At 39.9% G+C, this 19,694-nt stretch overlaps 1 protein-coding gene across 2 annotated transcripts in view; it reads right to left on the bottom strand.

Annotated features, from left to right (window-relative positions):
• SLC25A26 (solute carrier family 25 member 26) overlaps positions 1–19,694 on the bottom strand; it is a 76,874-nt gene that overhangs the window by 54,148 nt on the left and 3,032 nt on the right. Inside the window, exons 3-5 of one of the 2 annotated variants that reach the window (XM_026052506.1) lie at positions 19,150–19,259; positions 4,852–4,956; positions 3,995–4,042 (exon numbers count right to left, since the gene is read on the bottom strand). In XM_026052506.1, the coding sequence (XP_025908291.1) occupies positions 3,995–4,042; positions 4,852–4,956; positions 19,150–19,259 (263 nt within the window). The remainder of the gene's footprint in view (positions 1–3,994; positions 4,043–4,851; positions 4,957–19,149; positions 19,260–19,694) is intronic. The other variant, XM_026052507.1, reaches the window with a different exon arrangement.

Raw genomic sequence — 19,694 nt, forward strand, 5'->3', positions numbered from 1 at the left:
TCTACAGTAGCCCCTGACAGGCAGGACAGGGTGGCCCTGTGCTATGAAGCCGAAACCTGCACTCAGACCTGCGGAGAGCTGAAGCATCTCACTGCACAGCGAGCCATTGTGCTCAGGGAAACCGCACAAGGCACTACTTTTTCTTCTAGGTTGTCTTCTCATTAATAATAATGCCCTTTAAGACATCTGTTAGAGTCCTGYAATGTTAATGGAAATGGAAAAAAATCCAAAGAGAAGGCAGGAGTTTCTCTCTTTTTCCCATGAACTTAACATTATGGAATTTTAACAGATGTTCTACTTGGTCATAGTTAATAAAATGAATTATGCAGGAATTAAAAATCTGGCTCCATTTGCTTATATAAAGTCTCAGCAGAAGAACTGCATTCCCATTAAGAAATTCTATAGGATTTACAGTGGATTTACAGTCTACTTCTGTCTAGCTAAGATGTATAGAGATTTTACAAATAAACTTCTCTGTCTTATGGAGAACAAGCATAATTTTACCTGTCTATTGACTGCTCTAAACAGCATCACCCAGTGTCCTCACTGGTGTACACTGGCACACTGCTATCACAGGAAAGGATGACTCTCACTTGGATTTACCTTGGAAATAATATCATGGGAATTCCTCATCTTTTCACAGCCTCCAGTTTCTGCCATTTATTTCAAGTCTCATTCAGCAATTTCAGGACCAGACTCTTTTTGCTTCATCACCAAAGTTCTCCTCTTGGAGCACAGGCGTCTCTTTCAAGCTGCTACTGTCAACTGCATAATGCACTTTGTCTCCCTTCAATTTTTAAGCATTAGTTTGGAGTAGCTGATGTCACAGGAAGATGTAAAGACCCACAGCAATGGAGACTGTCAGAGAGAAGGCATCAAAAGGGCAGTGGGAGGAAAAGCCATAGCCAAGACTTCTAAGCCTGACCCAAGTTTTACATCTCCACTGAAGGTCACTCAGATATTTCCAAAAAACAGTACATATTCAATCATCTTCTTCCTCTCCTAATATCCATCTTTGCAGAAAGCACATTGATCAGAAAATAAGGGAAAGAACAGAAAAAAATAAATAAATGAAGGGCTACACAACTCCCTCGCATCAAAGTGGTTAATGCAAATTAAAGAGAGCCAAATAAGGCCGCCTTGAAAAGATTATTGTGCTAAAGCAAGAAGAGATTTCAAAGACTTCACTCCCTTTATTAACAGCCAGATGCATTTTCAMATAAGGCCAGGCAACTGGCAAGCAGAGCTCTGTTCAGATCCTGACATATATTTGGTGCCATATGCAAAGTTTTAYTCTTCTGTAACAGATAAAAATTAACCTTTTTCTTTAAACTTCTGGCTTAAGTATTTCATTAATGCAAGAATATCACTTCCTAAAAGGAACCCTATTCACTGACTCCTGCTTCCCAGCTCTTTTTTTTAAATGAGAAACCATGCATTGAAGCCCTTCTAACCAAAAACCCACTCCACTGTAACTAAATAAATTTTCTTCTGTGAGCAAAGAAATGAAGCATGCAAACAAACTCTATAAGCATAAAATTCAGTTTGAATTAAGTCCTTGAGTACCTATGCCACACAGCTACCTGGAAGTGTCCAGTAATGAACTAGTATGGATTTTTCWCTGAAAATAAAGATTTCCCCTATAGAAGTGCATTTAAAGAGAAAAAAATAACAATATTAAAGGTCAGGCTTACAACAGTTCCAGCCGGAGGTTCCATATCCTGATCTTACTCAATTGGATTACTGCTCTACGACACTTAGTGTCAGAAAATGCAACAATCTTAACGTGGTGATTAAAAAAGAAACATCTTTGCGAATTTAACATCAACTGTGATTTGTTTCATTTTGAAGAGAAAGCACATTTCATTTGGTAGTCATTATTTCTCATTCCATTGGACAGATTCTCCCAAAAAAGCAATACTTCAACTGAAATGAGTTCTGAAGGATTTTTATGAATATACATAATGGAGAGGACCCCAATTAAATTCCCAACAAAGTGCTGCCATTTTGAGTAAACAAAGTTATCTCAGCAGGGTCACACACTGTGYTATGAATCTGGTCTGCAAATTAATTACCATCCTGACATATGTCAAAACAAATTTTAAGGGGATAGCACCCAGTTGAACCATGTGTTTTATCTATCTGTTAGTATGCAAAATCTGTATTCAATGACATCTAAATTTATTCATTTATTCAGAACCCTTCAGAGAAATCAAAATGACTTGTTGGCCTTTTTTGCCCATCTCCAAATGAAATTTGAGTGAATAACATGTGTTTAGTGAGCCAGAAAATAAATACAGGATGAAGTTATGGCAGGGGCTACATTTCAGAAAAGCAGGTGTCATCTCTGCACAAATAACTGATTTTTGAAATATTCACAACCTCTGAAATAAACTCCAGTGTATTGTCATTTGTCAGCATTTCAAGTAACACTAAATATGAGATTTCTTATTTTAGGCAATATCTGTCTTTATCCTGTATTGTAACAGGAGCTGGCTAACATGACTGTCCTTAAGAGAGTTTTCAGTGTGGAAAAAAAAGTTTTTTAAAGGAAGTAACTACTGAATGAAGGGCTTAAAAAGCCTCTAAAACTAGCATTATTATCACAATGGTAGCACAGTCAACAGATCTGATCTTGTGTTTAAAAAGATCCAAATCTAATTTACTCAGCTGTGTTATATAGGGGAACAAACCCACGCACATCATGTTGAGCACAGGAAGCGAAGAAACCTTTCTGGACGGGAGCTGATATGTTCTCATAGGAATCAAGCCTTGTCTCTATCTGAAGCACTCGTGGTTCAGCTTCTGCATTGTTAAATGACAAGGCCTGGGGTTTGATTCTGAAGTAAAGATTTGGATTGGGAATTTATCAGCGTAGGTTAAAGGAAAAAGAAATCTTTCCATGTGCTGGCTAATCTGAAAGAGTTCAGAAAAGATCAAACACTCTTTACAGGAGKGTTAATGTCAGGACAGGTTTTACACTTAAAGAGAATATCCAAAAAGTTTGATGTTTCAAAGAAGCCATTGAAGAAACCCAATAYGCAAATAAATAAAAATAAAAATTTCAAGAAGCTGCCCAGATGTCCTAAAGATCCAGAAGTCGGACCTGCCAAGGCTGTTGGCCTGAATCATGATTGCCTCAGGCTCACCTCAGCTGCCAGTCTCATTTGCTTTAGAGGAGCACTAAGAATAAGCATTCTTAGGGCTAAATCAGACCCTATATCAGCCCCTCTGCTCATCTGCAGGACTCAATGGGAACAATCCAGGATCACYAACTCCCACCAAGGTGCTTTTTCCACTCCTTTTATACTCTCCACACGAAACATCAAACATTTCCACGACACTAATGCTGAAATTSTCAGTATGTTTACAAAGAGATTTTAGCTTAGGAAATATTTTCTGCAAACCCAAACATATTTAGCTTCATATTTTTCCAACTTAGGTACTTCTGATTTAGGTTAAGTTCGCATCACATCATATCAGAGACTGGATAACTAAATGCATTTTGCCCACATTTCTTTAAGAGTGGGGGAAATGACACAATTCTCCTTAGATACAGAYGATAAATAACCTCTTAGCATCTGCTGACAAACGTACTTAAAGAAAACCCAAATCTGTGTCAAACTTGGTTCACCACTGTTAGAATACACACCTCATGTGATGCCATCACAAGACTTGAGCAAGTTTCCAGTGTTTTGTTTTATATTTACCATGTTAATGTACACGTGCCATGTTAATATGCACGTGCTCTCAAGATACAGCAGCAACAGAGAGATAGGAAAGTAGATGACTTTTTGCACATATCAGGTWTTTAGTGCACATTACAGTACTCTTAAATTGTAGACTGATATTTTAAACCTAGAATGAAACATGCCAGTATTTAAAGCATGTGGTTATAGCAATTAATCTCARTTGTACCACTTCTGTATCTTGTTAGAAAACACACACAAGATGAAGCAAAAGCAATCAATTTCAAAGMCAAAAACTGTTTTACCTCTCTTAATACTGTGCTTTTATATCCCCGATAAAGTCCTTGAATACCCTGTAAACCAACAAAAGAAGGTATCAGCTATARGGAATTATCTTGCCAAAGGCCACAATTTATTGGTTATCACAAGGCAAGCATTACAGGCTTACTAAGGGTCAGACCTGAACTTTTAACAAATCGACTACATTGATTATAGCCCTATATACTCCATTCCATGAATTACGATGCCAGAAGGTTTCATCTTTGTTTAGAAGAATTTAACCACTGTTCAGAATAATCAATTATGGAGTCACATTGAGAAGAAAATATATCTATTATTTAGAAATAAAAAGGCAAGGAAGCATAGAAATATTATTTACAATTGCCTGCTAAATGTGTGCATATCTTGAAACTACTACACATCTGCTTAAGTAGCAAAAAGAATATGTATGATGACAGCTTAATCATGTGTGTAGCTTCTTAGCYTTGATTTAGAGCTTTTTACCAAGACAGACTCATTTTTGTTATTAAACTACACTATAACATTTAAAATATTTTAAATGGGCTTTGTGTTCCCCTTAATTATCTGTGTATAAAATCTGGATGAACATTTTCAAAGACAGTTTCTCCTGTCTTCTGACAACATTCTCCCATTCATTCTGTTCATTCCTGTTCATTCTGACAGCACAATGACCAAATCACAGAAAAAAAAAGAGGAACCTTCTTGGGCAGCTATCACAATAGCTGTCATTTGCAATGAAAGAATTGATGAAAAAGTGCTGGGACATAACAGAATTACAATTAAGTTCTAGGAATGTTTCCGGACACATATGATACTGAGGGAAGAATAAAGTAACTTGTCTGAAACTTTGCTGTGAACTTACCTCATGATATAAAGTTTGGGAGAGGATCCGAAAGGTGCTAGAGGAAGGAGAAACTTGGGCCCTTTGCTTGATGACTTCAGATGGGACCCGTACGAGGCATGCGACCTGTAAGAGAACCGTATGTTCAGACAGAAATTCCCTTTGCTTCTTTATTCTTCATACAGTTAACAGATTAGGAGATCGTTACATGTATAGAAATCTGAGAATCAGGAATCAATTTGTGTACTTATGAGTTGATTTTACAACCTAAACATCTTGCTCTYGGAACTGAGTGCTTTCTAAATCCAAGGTTTTACTAACAGAAAAGCAGCAGCAGCCTTACAATTAATGCTTCAGTTTTATCTTCCAAAGCAGAAATGCATTTGGSTGATGAAATCACCGATCAAGTCAACATTTTGAAGCCATCCTTCCCTTTGGCAGCCACAGGAATTTTCTCCCAACTATAGAGATCGAAAACGGAAGATGAGGACTTGGGACCAAAAAATGTATTTCCTATACAGTTCTGCTGTGCCCTCTAGTGACCAACACCGAGAGACATTCCCATTAGCACAAGATATTCAAGGCTTCTCTTTAAACTCACATCAAATTTCAGTTGAAGAGGAAGGATCAGACTGACTCTTTTTTTATTCCATGTATTTGCTATGGAAGAAAAGTGCTTGCTGTTGAAATCTACAAAAATGCATTCTAGTTTTGCAGAAAAAAAGAAAAAGGTAGACCTGGTATTAAAAATGTTCACCTGTCATCACAGTTTGAGATCAGAGTTAAGGCACATGGTCCTAAGGAATGAGGACTCTGAGGTGTGGGAGAGTTGTGAGCCTTTCACCCCTCTAAAAATGCATTTAAGGGCTGGTAAACAAGCAGCAGAAGGAGCTCCTTGTCTCTGGTTGGCCCCAGAGCTACATCAAATGATATCGGGACAGGTRGCAAAACAGGAATCAACTTTCAGCCTTGTTCAGCTCCATCCTGTGCGAGGCTCAGGAACACACTGTGCTGAAACGGGTCTCTAGAAGTGAAATTAATTGCATGTACTTACAATCATGAGCAAGACAAATGGAATCTCTAGGTCTGAAGTGGCAAGTTAAGCCTCTAACTCCTAAGTTCACATGTACCACAGGCAGTTTAAGTTTAGAAACTCACTGCCAGTCTGGAGATACCCAAGTGCTACTGGTAACCCAAACGATCATTTGTCCATAGCTTAGCACAAAGTTTAAGTTTTATATTCATGAAGAGACTAAGAAAGTCTGTTACCCTGTTACATTCTTATAAGTTTACTAGACAACAATATCCCAGAGTCATTACAAACAGATATAACTCCATGTGCTCCTCAATTCTCAGGGTCAAAAATAACAAATGACCCCAATATGTCAAGAAAATAAGACCTGTCAAGTTTTGCAATAGTTCAGCATAAATATTTATAGAACTTCATGCTTCATAACACTCCATGTCCTTATATTAGTTTTCTATTCCTTAAAAATACCGAGGCAGGAGGAAAACTTTAAAAAGGCTCAGATGAAAACAATCTATTCAAGCAAGGGGGTACAAAGAGCCCAGCGTGGCTTCCTGACATCTACCACGTTCCCGTTTTGGCACCAGAAGGGTGACTACAAAGTAATGGYTCTATTTCCCTCAAACTACTTGGGGTACATTTTGTTTCAGATTAGCTTTGATGTTCCTCCCATTTGAATCTGAGCTACAAGGAAATCTCYGGCTGCACAAGAACAAAACACCACCACCACAAAGTGATTATGCTGTGCAGCTAGGAGAGGCAATGAATGCTCGTGTCACCCAGGTTCCTCCGTCAAGATTGGCTCCATAGGGCACCGCTGGGGCTAAAAAAGCTGCAAGCAGCCACTGCCAACGTCAGGCTGAACAGTGACATTTTCCCTGTGCACCTGAACCTGCAGCTTGTTACCTTATTTGCTGCGACATGTGTACCTTCCTCTCAACGTCGTCTTTTGATGTCTGTCAACACCGGCCTCTGAAAGAAGGTATGAGCCACTAGTTTCACCCCTGATTAGACTACCCTTACTACAAGGGTAAAGAATAGAAGAAAACAAAGAAAAAGGTAGAAACTGTGACAGAAGAGCAAGGAAAATCAATCTCCAATTTGTTAGATTCAGCTCAAAATCACTTCAGTGATTTCTCTGCAAAAGTTAAAAGGATGCAAATGACGCACGTCCCTCAGCTTTCAGCTACATCTGTCCATGCAACATCAGTGTGAGCTAATACACAGCCCTCTAGCACTAGAGGAGCATTTAATGAACTCTTCTAACTTCTTAAAGTTGTAAGCAAGTTATCACCATGCAGGCAAGTATGAAAAATATCATTGCAGAGCTGCTCTGTAGCAGCTCTCCATGTGCATGCTTTTACCTGCAACAACTAGGAGATAAAAGGAGCTGCTCTGTGAAAAAAATCTTCTTTCTCTGGTGYCTATTTCCACCTGCTGATGGAAGCAGAAATATAGAATCCAAACGCTACAAACCAAGTTCARGGGAAAAAAGGGTACTTAAATTCCTTGTTTATTTACCAGCTCTGGTATAGAATTCTCCAGTATTCAGCACAAAATAGCAGCTGTTCAATCCTGCTACTTTGAGCACCATATGGGCAAGAAAGGAGTGACACCTAAACAAAGACTCAAGTATTTTTAAGATTTAAGCTCGAATAAAGCCTGATCATAAAGCTAAATACAAAGGGATTTTTAGTTCTCAGAGCAGCTTACAGATGCCAGTGTAACATGCAGTGACATGTAAGCATCTCTCTAGTCTTTCAGTACTCTAATGACTTCTGAACAAGAGGGCTGAATTTCAAAATTTTGGTCTTAAATCATCACCAGATTATACTGCTGAATCCAATATTTAGACACAAGTGCATTTTTTTCATCTATTTGCACTAGATGGCAAGGGACAAAAAAAAACCCGTGATTATTTTGTTAACATTTATCTATATATTACTATCTCTTCAAAGTGAGGAGCAAAGATAATCTTTACCCTGACAGCTCTGGAAAAAGCAATAAATTTGGGGGCATGTTCCTGGCACGTATCAAGGCTGCCATCTTCTGGCCTGATTTGCATCTGACTTGAACTTGCTGGTTGTGACTGCTCCGATACCTCTGATATTCCGGCTCGTTCCTGGGGAATGACCAGTGCACTCCCCAAGTCTCAAAAATTATATTTAAATCGCAGCAAAATCTTTTGGAGAAAGTTCACCTGATTTGTGTTACCTTGTCTTCGCAGACAGCAACACTCTGGCAGCAACTCCCTCATGTTGCAGGCTAAGCACTGTTTGCACAACTTTCTGCAGGAAGTAGAAGACAACCGAGGAGAACTGTCATCTCTGTGGCTTTATTTTAGGTAACTGTGCTATAATTTGACTATTAACCCCGCATGCATGATCTATGCGCATAACGATCCAGAAACATTTGAAACAGGACAGAGCAGGTACTGCAGTCACTATTAATGGCTCAAATTTAGATGAGGTCAAGGCATGGTAGGTTTTCCTCAGAACTGGGGTCGCAGCTGGTACAACACTATTCCCTGCTTCCTAAGTCTAAGGGCTTCCACATGCAGCCTGGCACAGCCCTCGCACACTAAATGATCTGGCTTTTGCATTTACAAGTTGCCATTACCACATGGCCTGAGCACATCTTATATTTAAAATGAGATAGGGGTATAAGCTCTTTCTTTAAAAAAGAAGATCCTGTGCAAGGACTAAGGGCCCAATACATTAAGATGTTGGTACTTAACGTGTTCCTGAGCTGTTCTGCACTCACCTGGGCTTAAGAGTAATTTTTTTCCCCTATAGCAATCACCCAGCTACTCTGCTACAGGGAGAAGTAGTTTAAGGACAAAGAATTGTTCTGGAATAGTATCAGTGCAGAGTTAGGAACCTCACACAGCGGCTCCCAGGCAATCTTTGGCTTACACCTGGCTAAGCCTGCTTTCAGGCTGGATCCAAAACCATACAATAAACTCCAGCAAATTTCAGCATTGCAGCTTTGAACCCTTTACAACACTGTCGTTCTGCAAGACTTGGATTTTTAAGTTCTCAACAAGGAGGTTTGTTTGAACACCTTTTTTTTCTGAGCTTCATCATGTAAATATAATTTGAAATATAGCACTAAAGGAATGTACCTAGGGAAAAGGTAATCTTAAATTCCATTTGCATAAGGTTTATCTTAATCAAATAAGAGTCTTATTTATGGCACTACAACTTTATATCCAGAGAGCAGAGACATTAAATTAAACCCGATGATGCCTCTGCAAGATAATCACCAAGCCAGTTGAGAGAAAAAGTTGCTGCATAAAAATGATGACAAAGAGGCTATGACTTATCAAAGGGCATGTTTAGGCTACAGTCAATCTAGAAACAGAAACCTAATCTCTCACCTCATTCTTGAGAGTCAGTAGGATTGTTTGTGCCAGCATAGTATAGAAAAGCCAAGAAAAACGGAGCAATCTCCAAAAGCCTTTCAAGGGGAAGCAAAAAAAAAAAAAAGACTTTTTAATGCTCTTTACATTAGTTCTATGTAAAGTCCTACCCCTGCTGCCACAAGTTGCTTCATCTCAGGTATGTTTGTTTTTTTTCTATATGGTGCTTCTCAAAATAGGAGAATAAATATGACATAACCAGAGTACCACAATTTCTATGTCAAATGCTCCTTTTTAAGTAGTAAATCAGTATCTTAAAGTCAAAAAAAGAAAAAAGACCATTTTCTATTCCTCGGATAACTAAACGATTGTTTGAAATAACAGGCAAGTCTAAAAATCAGAGAGAGCCTAAACCACTCGGGTTCCCTCTCAATCTTGAACTCAGGGGAATTTTCCATCTTGATTCAAATCAGAACCTTTCAACAAGCCTTACATCCAGCATTACAGCTTTGCCTGGCCCCCTCCAAATTCTGTTTGTGCTTTTGGTTCTTCAGAGTCCACAGTGATACAGTTGTTTGATAGAAAAGAAAATCTGAATATTTTTCACACAGTATTATGAGATTGGCGGAGTATTTCATCTTCCACATAATTCTTTTGAAGTTCTGGCCACAGCTCTTGAATTGGGAATGTTTCACAGGGTGGAAACAGCAGGGAAAAGCAACAAATGAATCTATAGACAGAAAGTGAACTGCCTAACCCTTTTCCTTTCCATGAAAATTAACAGAAGATAGGGAAACATGAAATACATGCTTGCCATTTGGCTTCATATTTTCTTCAGAAAAGTTGAACTGCTGCAATCACTGACCTATAATAGTTCAAACAGCAATAAAGCCTCCATCTAAATGGTCACTGTCCCCTTGACCAAGGGAGAATGTAAATGCAAGTGCCTGTGGTGTGCTGGGGATTGCAGCTCAAGCCAGCCCCGCATGCAGGTTCCAATAGAAGTAGAGACACGAAGCATAACATCTGTTTTAATGAAATTGTCCTCAGGGATGGCAAGAGGATGCCCATTACGCATACTGCCCACTCTTTCTGCTTTAAGTGCCAACCCGGGAGAGGAAGGATTCATTTTAAAAACAACCCTCAGACTACATTATTCTTATTTCCACTGACACAGAATGCACCATGGGTGTGCCCTTCTAGCTTAGTTAAAGTCAGCCCTGCAGAGAGCTGCTGGGGTCGAGAACAGGTGACTCCACTACTGGTTTAAAGCCATGGAGAGAATAAGTTTTGACGAATGGACTTTGGATGGGAAAGTTTACACAAAGCCAAGTTCTGTCCTGTCGTTTCTTCTGACTGACACAATAGAGCCCTCATTAAATTAACTGCCACCCCCCTGTATGCTGGCAGGAAGCATTTCTTCAAAGAGCCATCTCACCCAGCAAGATCCCTTAGATCTCAGCACTTCCGAGGGCTTGAAAAACATACAGTTTCAGAGATGAGACCTTCCAGAGGGACTGAAACATTGCAAGAGTTTTGAATACAGGAGCTTCTGCAAAAACATTTCCAAGATTTGAGTTTCTACATTTCATGACTCTACTTGGAATGTGCAGGGCCATCTTGCAGGGTGTTATTCCATTTGCTACTCTCAAACCTCCATCTACTGCCAAGTGCCACTTTCCAGAGCTCTCGTCTCCCTGCTCCGGAGCACTCTCCACACCCTCTGCTTCTTCACACTGGTCGCCTTGACCAAACATTTTTCCCCCAGTTGCCTGGGGTTCTCAGCTGGCTACTCGGCCATCACTTAAGCAGTCTGCTCAAGATGGGTTTCTGCCTCACCTTTAGATTTCCTTCCCCACACTCTGTTCCTCAGCTGTTCAAGGACACACTGCATCTTCCCTATCAGTTACACCTTGGAAAACCTGCCTCTCTCTCTTGTCCCGCACAAGGGAGATCCATGTTGAGCCCTCCTAAACAGCAAGAAGGAACATTATGATCCTATTACGACCAGCTTGCCCAGGGAAAGTCGACAAGGCTTACATTTTGTACAGCTAAAATGTTCTTTCAAAATTTGCTCAAAATACATTTTTGTTTGGTTGGTTTAAAGTAAACTTAAACCTTATTCAAAGCATCCCATCGTTACACATTTCTCTTACACTCAGGCACAGACTAAAAGTCCCAGGGATTCAGAAGTCCTTCGGCACAGTCGCAAGAAGTTGGATTAAACCCCTGAGTGACCAAAGACAACTAAATAGCTTAAATTCCAGTCTTTGGCTTCCTTAACCACCTTGGTGCTTTGAAGCAGGGTTCAGTGCTTGAATCACTTGCTGCTACCACTCTTAAACATAAACAACCTTAAAGTAAAAGCAGGCCCTTAACTCAACTTACCCAATTGTTTGCATGATCAAATCTATCCTAGCCAACTCCTCTGCCACTGTGAGGCTGTTAAACTTATTTTAAAAGTCGTAAGAAATTAATTCCATTCACCAGCCAAGCTGTTCTTTCAGTAAAAGTTCCCTTCCAACGTAGCATGGTGCATCCCATCCAGTATAAAACTGTTTCCAAGGAACTAAGTGGGGTCAGACTATGTAACAGGAGGACAAATGTTAATGAAATTCCAGGCAAGAGAACATAGGCAATATTTTCTGAAAACACATTAAGTCTCCTGTTGAAAGACGGCTAGTATTTTACAATTTGCTCAGTCTCCTGGGACTACATTGGCCTGGAACATGGAAATTTCAACTACATTGTATTTTCCTTTAATTGATCCCTTACTCTTTCCTAGAGCCTCTTTACTTAAAGGATTATAGGCTCATCCACAAATGGAGCTATTCAAAAATAGCCGTTCCTGACAAACCCTGTGCAAAATCTTACCTTGGAATTAATGTAGCTCACTTTAAATGATCTCAGTCAATGCCAAAGTTGACTTTGGCAGAACAAGTAGCAACCCAGGAAATCAACTGGCAAGTCATTTTTAAGTTATTTCTTATTTATATTCTTTAAATTACATTAACTTTTCTCTTACAAAACTTTGAGCTAAGCGTAATTTTTAAGCAGCCCTTGTACTGAGATGAAGTGATCAAGGAAAGCAAGCTGATGAAGAAGAGTTAAAGCATGCAGTTAACATACACCATACAAGAAAGGAGCACCATGGGTGGCTGGTTAGGTCTTTGACTGTTCTTAATTTGCTGCTTCAGCCTTTAATTGTATGATGAATTTGTTGGCAGTATGCACGGATTCACGCCTTCATTCATCTTTATTTACAAGCAATTTCAATCTGCAGCTTTAATTTGACTTTCTGCCTCCTCTCACTATGTGCTTTCTGTACCGGCTCCTCATGGCAGCAGTCTCACATTCACAGTGATCTTCTGACCACTGCTTAGCTTTGTTCCTGTGTAATGGCTTGGCAAAAGTCCGACAGCATCTGTACTGCAGACCTGACCTCACCTAGCTTAATTTATGAATATTTCAAAATCCACTGTGATAAATTGAAAGGACCACACACCTTGCTGCACTCCCCACCACTGCTCGTCTTGCCAGGGTCAGCATATTCCACTGCTCAAAGCCTGGAAGTGTCCAGCTACGCACAGCAGGAAAAAAAATAAAAATCAGGCTCAAAGTGGTAAGCACTGGTCAACAATCATGCCGTGTAAGAGAAATCCTATCAAGATTTGAATATTACATATTTTTCCTAAACCACTGACCTACATAGGCTATTAGTACTGATAGGGGTGTGTTGGGGATTCACATGAAGAGCAATGAAGCAGGAGTGTGTGGGCATCAAAGCCAACCTGCTCCCCTCAGTCCAGCCCTCCGGGCACCAAACGGCGCCAGCCTGATACAGAAGCAGTGTGAGCTCAGGCCGTATCAGTAACAGACTCGGGGAGGTTTTCTGTTCCTCTTTAGGAAATCTGATCTTGCAAGATGAGCACAGGAGGTTACTTCATCTCCTTCAGCCCCACTTGAGTTGAGACAGGCAGAGTGACTACATGTATTTAATTTCTACAAGAGAAATATGCTGTGAAATGGCAGAAACAAATAAGCATCGAGATGTGGAATGACCTGGGAGAAAGGTAGATTCATCTGCCAGACCATAGTACCTTGGTTGGAAGGCAATGGGATGCAAAACAGAAAACCTGAATTTCCATTCAGAGATAGCTGTGTTCATTTCCTTGTTCTGTTCTTAGAAAAGTTGTTGAAAATTCAAAGCCATCAGCCCAAAGCCTAGATGCACTAAGTGCTAAATTACCTCTTTGCTGCAGCAGCAGATTGCTGGCTTAGTAGCAGCTCTCCCTAAGGTGTCCAACCTAACTGCAGAACTGAACAAAAAATCCACATCCTCCACCATGCAAGTTTGAACATTTTAAATAGCTAAAACAAACTAAAATGATAAAAGTTGATCTTCCTTCCTTCCTTTCTCTTTGACATTAAAAGTATTGTCAAAATGTTCATTCTATGGTAGTGTGATTTGTATACAGTCTTGCTTGCTTTTGGGATTACACCTTAGGAGAATCAAGTTAGGATGAGCACAGCAAGCCAGCTGAATTCCCCAATTTCTAGGAAAACTAAGCTAGTTTCTAACTTAAGAAGCTTTTCTCGTTGACATATCCCACCGGTGGATAAGAAATTTCAAGTTATTAAAACTGAGGTTAGATGGTAATCACAAATGAACCACACACTTTGCTCTTATCACAGTCTTCAGTGGCACCACACCGGAATACACAAGTGAGATTGGAATCTGACCTTGAAATACCTGTCCTCACCTTGCCCTTTGGAGCCGGGTAAGGTGATAATGTGACACCACCTACCTGTGACACGTAAGCAAAGCGAAGGCAGGGAGTCTAATGCCCAACCACCTTTCCATGTTTTAGTTACTACTACTTTGAGTTTGTTTCGCCCACTAGCTTATTGAGGTTATGTAAAGCAAGACAACCCAGACATTCTCATCCCCTCTCCCCAGTCAGGCAACAAACTTCTGGATGTTTCAATTCAAATGGGTTTAACATCCCTCAATTCTCAAATTTGGGGGAAAAAAAAAAAAGCACGTGGCTCTGCCAAAACCCTTCTTGCTGAAGCCAGCCAAGCCTGTCACCTCTGGAGAGAGCAGTCCCTGCATAACTACCCACAGCCATTCCAGGAGAACTCAGCCAAGAGCCTCCATTTCTTCCTAAGAGGTCCACACAACACCAAAACTTGGTGAACAGCTTGAGTTTTAGCTTTCTTGCAAGCAGCCAGAAATGCCTTCCTAGACTTGCAAACTCATCAAGCATCTACACAACTCAAGGGAGCACTGAGCAGAGACACTGAAGCAGGTTGAAAACAAGCTGGCTCAGGAGCTCATACTCCCAAATTAATGCAGACACCAAGCTATTAATATGCCTATGAAGCCTTCGAGATCTGAGCTATTCCCTCCACCTCCTGCCACGCAGACACGTGAGCTTACTGTAGGGAGCTTGAGGATCCTGCAAGCTCGGGGATGCATTGCACAGCATCAACACCATCTCCAGTGCTGTAATCCCCAAGTACTTTGGAAAACAAAGGCAACAGCAGCTTAATAACCTTCAGCACTAAACAACTTGCAGAACACTGTCACTATTGCTAATTGTCAGAATAGGACATCTTCACCCCATCATGGTCCTCAATTCTTCACCTTCACAGCTCACCTCACAAGTAAGCCAAAAGTCAAGTAGTTTTATTTTCCTACAAAGAAAGGCAAAGCCACCAAAAAAATCCAATCAAAATTAGAGGGGGGAAAAAGGAGAGAGATAATAGTTGACCTGAGATTTACAAGCAACAGCCCAAAACCCCCACTAAATATCTTGCAGAACTCAGATCGTAACCATAACAATATCTAAATATTAGATGGAAAAGACTGTTGTCAGCAGGCTTCTCTAGAACGTGATCCAAACGACTTTATTCTCACCTCCATGGAAAAGACAGCAGGATGTAAAATTAACCATGCGGAATCCAAGCACTTTGGCTCTCACAAAGGAAACCTCACCAGCCAAACTGGGACAACCTTAAACTCGTCCCATAAAGCTGTGTTTGCAGCAAGCTGGTGAGGGGCCGTGAGGGGGATTTGTCTTTACCGAGGTTTCTTGTAATTGTAGAATACATGTTATTACTATGAAGCTGACATAAGAAAGACATGTATTAAATAATGAGCTGGGTCTGCAATAAGCACCCTGTTGCTATTTAAAATGGACATTAGGAGGTTAAAATTACTGCTCCTTCTCTAAGTTACACCATCTCAGAATATTAAAAGTAAAATTTCAGAACATCTGGTTTTCCTTTCCACCCTCTATGATATCATGTTTTCCAAGCCCATTTGGCAGCTTATTATAAAGATACAGGCAGACTAAACATACAGGGTAATGCAGAGTCAGGATGAGAAATTCCAATGCCCTGGATGCACTGCGTTTCCCAACTCTAAATTTCAGTTATACACAGTGATATACTAAGGGTTTTTCCCCCTTGGTAACTCCTGTACTCTTCAACCTTCATTCTTCCTTGATGAGATGATATGATATAGTGTATATCTGTCCTCTGGAGTTTTGGCTCTGCCTTTGTAAGTAATTTCTCATGTATTATGGGATATTCAGAATCCCTATACAGCAAGATTCAGTTATAGGAAAAAATAATTATGTTTAATGGGGTCAGATTTTGTGTGTGCTTTTCTTTATCTCACTGCTGGAGATGAGATTAGCCTCTCTGTTCCTCCAGTCTAAAAGGAAACCACACACAGTGGCTGCTGTCTTTCCGCAGCTTCATTTTACACCTCCCAGTCCATAACTGAGAAATTGGACCAACCAAACCTAGGGGACTATTTTCCTATGATTCTTCACGGGTTGTAAATAGAATAGAAGAATGCCTGTTATAAAAACAACAACTCACATTTGGCCAATTTCTCTCAGAGTTTTTAACCTTGATGTGACCTTTGCATTTTCAATCATTACGTTTTGTATTATTATTACTATTATTTTTAACAGGGCTCACTGTCCTAACACGCACTCAAGAGATTAGCCAGCATTAATATACTTTTAAGCTTAGCAAATCTTCATATTTTACTGATATACCAGAAGGTAGCCAATTCATACACGCTCACAAGTGAATGAACAGCAAATTTAGGAAACCAGTACCAGTTTCTTGTTCTAAATCTTAATTCTCCTTTCTGCAGAAAGATGTTTAGAAAACATGAAAAGATGTCGTGGGAATTCTAGCATGACAGAGTCTTTGGCTTATTATCTTACATTTAAAAGCAATTTATACAAAAGCAATTATTTAAAGTGTACAAAGAGCAAAAGCGGGTATGAAACAAAAGAATCATTGACAAAATAATTGTCCCATTGGATACGCCTCGATTAAAACTTAAAGACCAATCAATAAAACTATAATTATAACTTTCACTCTGATGCAATTTGAAATAGTTTTTTATACACATATAGATTGACCCATTAGCTAAGACTTAATATAAAATAAATGTGATAAGATCTTGTTTTGTGATATTTTTATTATGGTTTTGCTGTAGCAAATCTCTAAATCCCTGCCTCAATTATTTTACAGCTTAGTTTTCCCACTGTATCAAGAAAGGGAAGGAGTTGGGGAGCAGAGGAAGAGAAAGCTGGCAAAAAACAGAATCTTATTAAGAAGAAATGGCTGTTTCAACATCACATTTTCCACGCCATCAACTCAGGCTGCTATTTCAATGGCCATCACTACAGATTTCGTTGGCCTTAGGGTGGCAAGAGCCCTGCATCTGAAGCATAGCTACAGGCAGGTCATTGAGCTGTGCTGCATTTCAGCTCGCACGGCTGGAAACAAGGCAGGACAGCCCTGACACACAGGGGCCATGGGTACATGGGTGACACAGGTGACATGGGCCGGTGACACAGAGACACAGGCCTCCTTGGAACATGCAGGCAACATGTCTGCAATTACACATCTGAAGCCAATTGTTCTTTAGCTGTTGACAATTATATCATCTGATCAGGGTTTTCTTAGAGAATCCTCACAGACGAAGTGCACTATAAAAAAATCCACTTGCAAAATAAGAGACTTCTTTAAAAAGAAGTTTTTACTGTGTTTTTTTTTGTATCACTGGCACCTCTTCATGGGACCAATCTTCATTTCTCAATTCTAAAACAGAGCAGTCCACTTGGAAAGCTTAAGAAACCTCTCAGAACTGCTGCTCCACGAGTCAACCAGGCAAACAAGGAGTTTAAGGGCTACGGTTCACGACGACTGTGAAAAATGTCTTGCCGATTCCAGTGCAACAAATTCTGTGCATTGCCTCAAGTTAGGAGCTGCAAGCTGACAGCACAGAGCCTCATCTAGATCATAACCAATCTGCCTAGGGAGGCAATGCAGAAGATTACCACCCATGCCTACACCTATCACCTCCCATCTATTCCTGTCTATAACCACTGCCAAAGTGACTGGCAAAGATGCTGCATTCAGCTCTCTTCATCTGCTTGGTATGAGAAACTAGAGTCACATTCAGCTTTATCAGCTTCATTCCCAGGGGAAAATAAAAATCCCTTGGGAAGCAAAGCTGAACTCAAGGCAAGCAGGAACAGTTAAATTGCTGCTTTGCTTGCCCTGGGGGGTAGCTAGGCCATACTGTATAATACTGAGGCACTTAGTAGTTAAGCTAAGGTGCAATCAGTCCTTCTGCACCTCTAGGGACTTGGGCTGAGTTACCAAGGCCATTGAGGAGAGTGTGAATGTTGAAGCACATGTGAAGGAGAGAAAGAAAAGCCAATTTCACAAGATACAAAAGCCTCACTTCATAAAAGCAGAACATAGAATCAAGAGCACAGTACATTTTTTGACTCCATGTAACTAAATTTAAATTGTTAACTCAGCAGATCTGTGCGTTGTCCAGTCACCTTGGCATTGCATGCTGGCAATGAAATTCAAGGCACTTTCAAGTAGACCCTTGACATCTGAAAAATCTTTCTTCCCTCTAAAGAGCAGTCAGTATAAACTGGGAAATTACCCTGAGGTTGGAAACTTGAGAGGGCAGGGGTATTTTGGTACTCAAATCCAATTGGTTAGTGCTATTTCATTTGGTACTTAGAATTTTTTAAAGAAAACTAAAGAAACATTTATTTCCTGCAAGGTCCATGATGTTAAAAGCCAAAGGTATCAAAAACAAGAAAGTCTTCTCTTGCACACTCCCTTACTGAGCATCTATAATGTTTGACAGAATTTGGTCTATTATTTTGGGCACTGAATGAACTCAAAGAGAGTCACTGCTTGCGGCTCCAGATCCTGTTATGAATAAAGCCATTTCAGTTTAATGGACCAGAAACAGAGCAATTTCTACAAAAAGTGAGGAGAAATTCTTTTTAAAAAGTTTTTATGTAGAAATAATTGTCATTATTCATACACATTTTAATCCATTATTCATATATTTTAATTACCCAATCAGTAAACTACAGTGAGCTATCAGGGGAAAATAGATGAATACACACACACTATATATATATATATATATATACACACACACACACACACACACACGAAAGCCTGTCCTTAAATACATAGGCATACATTCCAAGGAAAAAAATGTTTCTTTAGGTTACACGTTCCACTGAGACAGCCTTCACCAGGCTGGCATTGCACATCATCTGGCAAGCGAAACTACACAGCTGCCAGTTGCCCCAACCTGTCATGTCACTTTATACATTCATTGGTGAAGTCTGTTTATAAATGCAAGGAAGGCTTCTCATCAATATGACAAACTATCTTCAGGGAAAAGGTGTTCACTGAATCTGAATATATGGAGGGAAAGGGATAGGCTATAAATATTAATTAACAGTGGCTACTAGAAGCAAAGGTAGATGAGTTTCAAATCACACAACTTTTCTACCATATATATTAAACATTGCATCATGACTGCAGAAAACTTCTGTAAATGAGATCTTACCACTTCTCCAAAGGAGGCAGCCACCATGTGCGTTACAGGAGACAGGTATGACGCAGAGCCACAGGGCAGCACAGACTTAACATATTCATAGGTGACAAAAAAAGCAGCCGCTGAAATTCAAAATACAGAGTCATTTAGCTTTCTCCATCACAGAACTAATACAAAAATATTCACAAGTCATTTATTATTTGTCATTTATTATTCCAGTACTGATTTTGAAAAACAGTATTTATTGCCCCAGAACAGGACAACAGCACCAACACAACCTGCGAACAACCTCCTTCAGAAGTCTGTGCCTTTAGTTATCATTGGCAAACCTCCCACTAATATCAAAGGTGTCTAGACTTGAAGAGGATATTCAATATTGAGATTAAAAAAAGATGTGTTAAACATTCCTGACTGTCCAGTAGGTTGGGAAATGTCATCTTCCACATTTGGAGACTGAAAGGGTAGAGATGGGGTTGTTCCAGACTAGTTGAATTTGTTGATTGCTCTTGACTTTTGTAAAAAGTTCAGCGGAGCAATTGGCAAGTCAGGGGGAGGAA

The sequence above is a fragment of the Nothoprocta perdicaria genome, unplaced genomic scaffold (assembly GCF_003342845.1).
Source record: "Nothoprocta perdicaria isolate Ctin4 unplaced genomic scaffold, notPer1 scaffold_9, whole genome shotgun sequence".
NCBI lineage: Eukaryota > Metazoa > Chordata > Aves > Tinamiformes > Tinamidae > Nothoprocta > Nothoprocta perdicaria.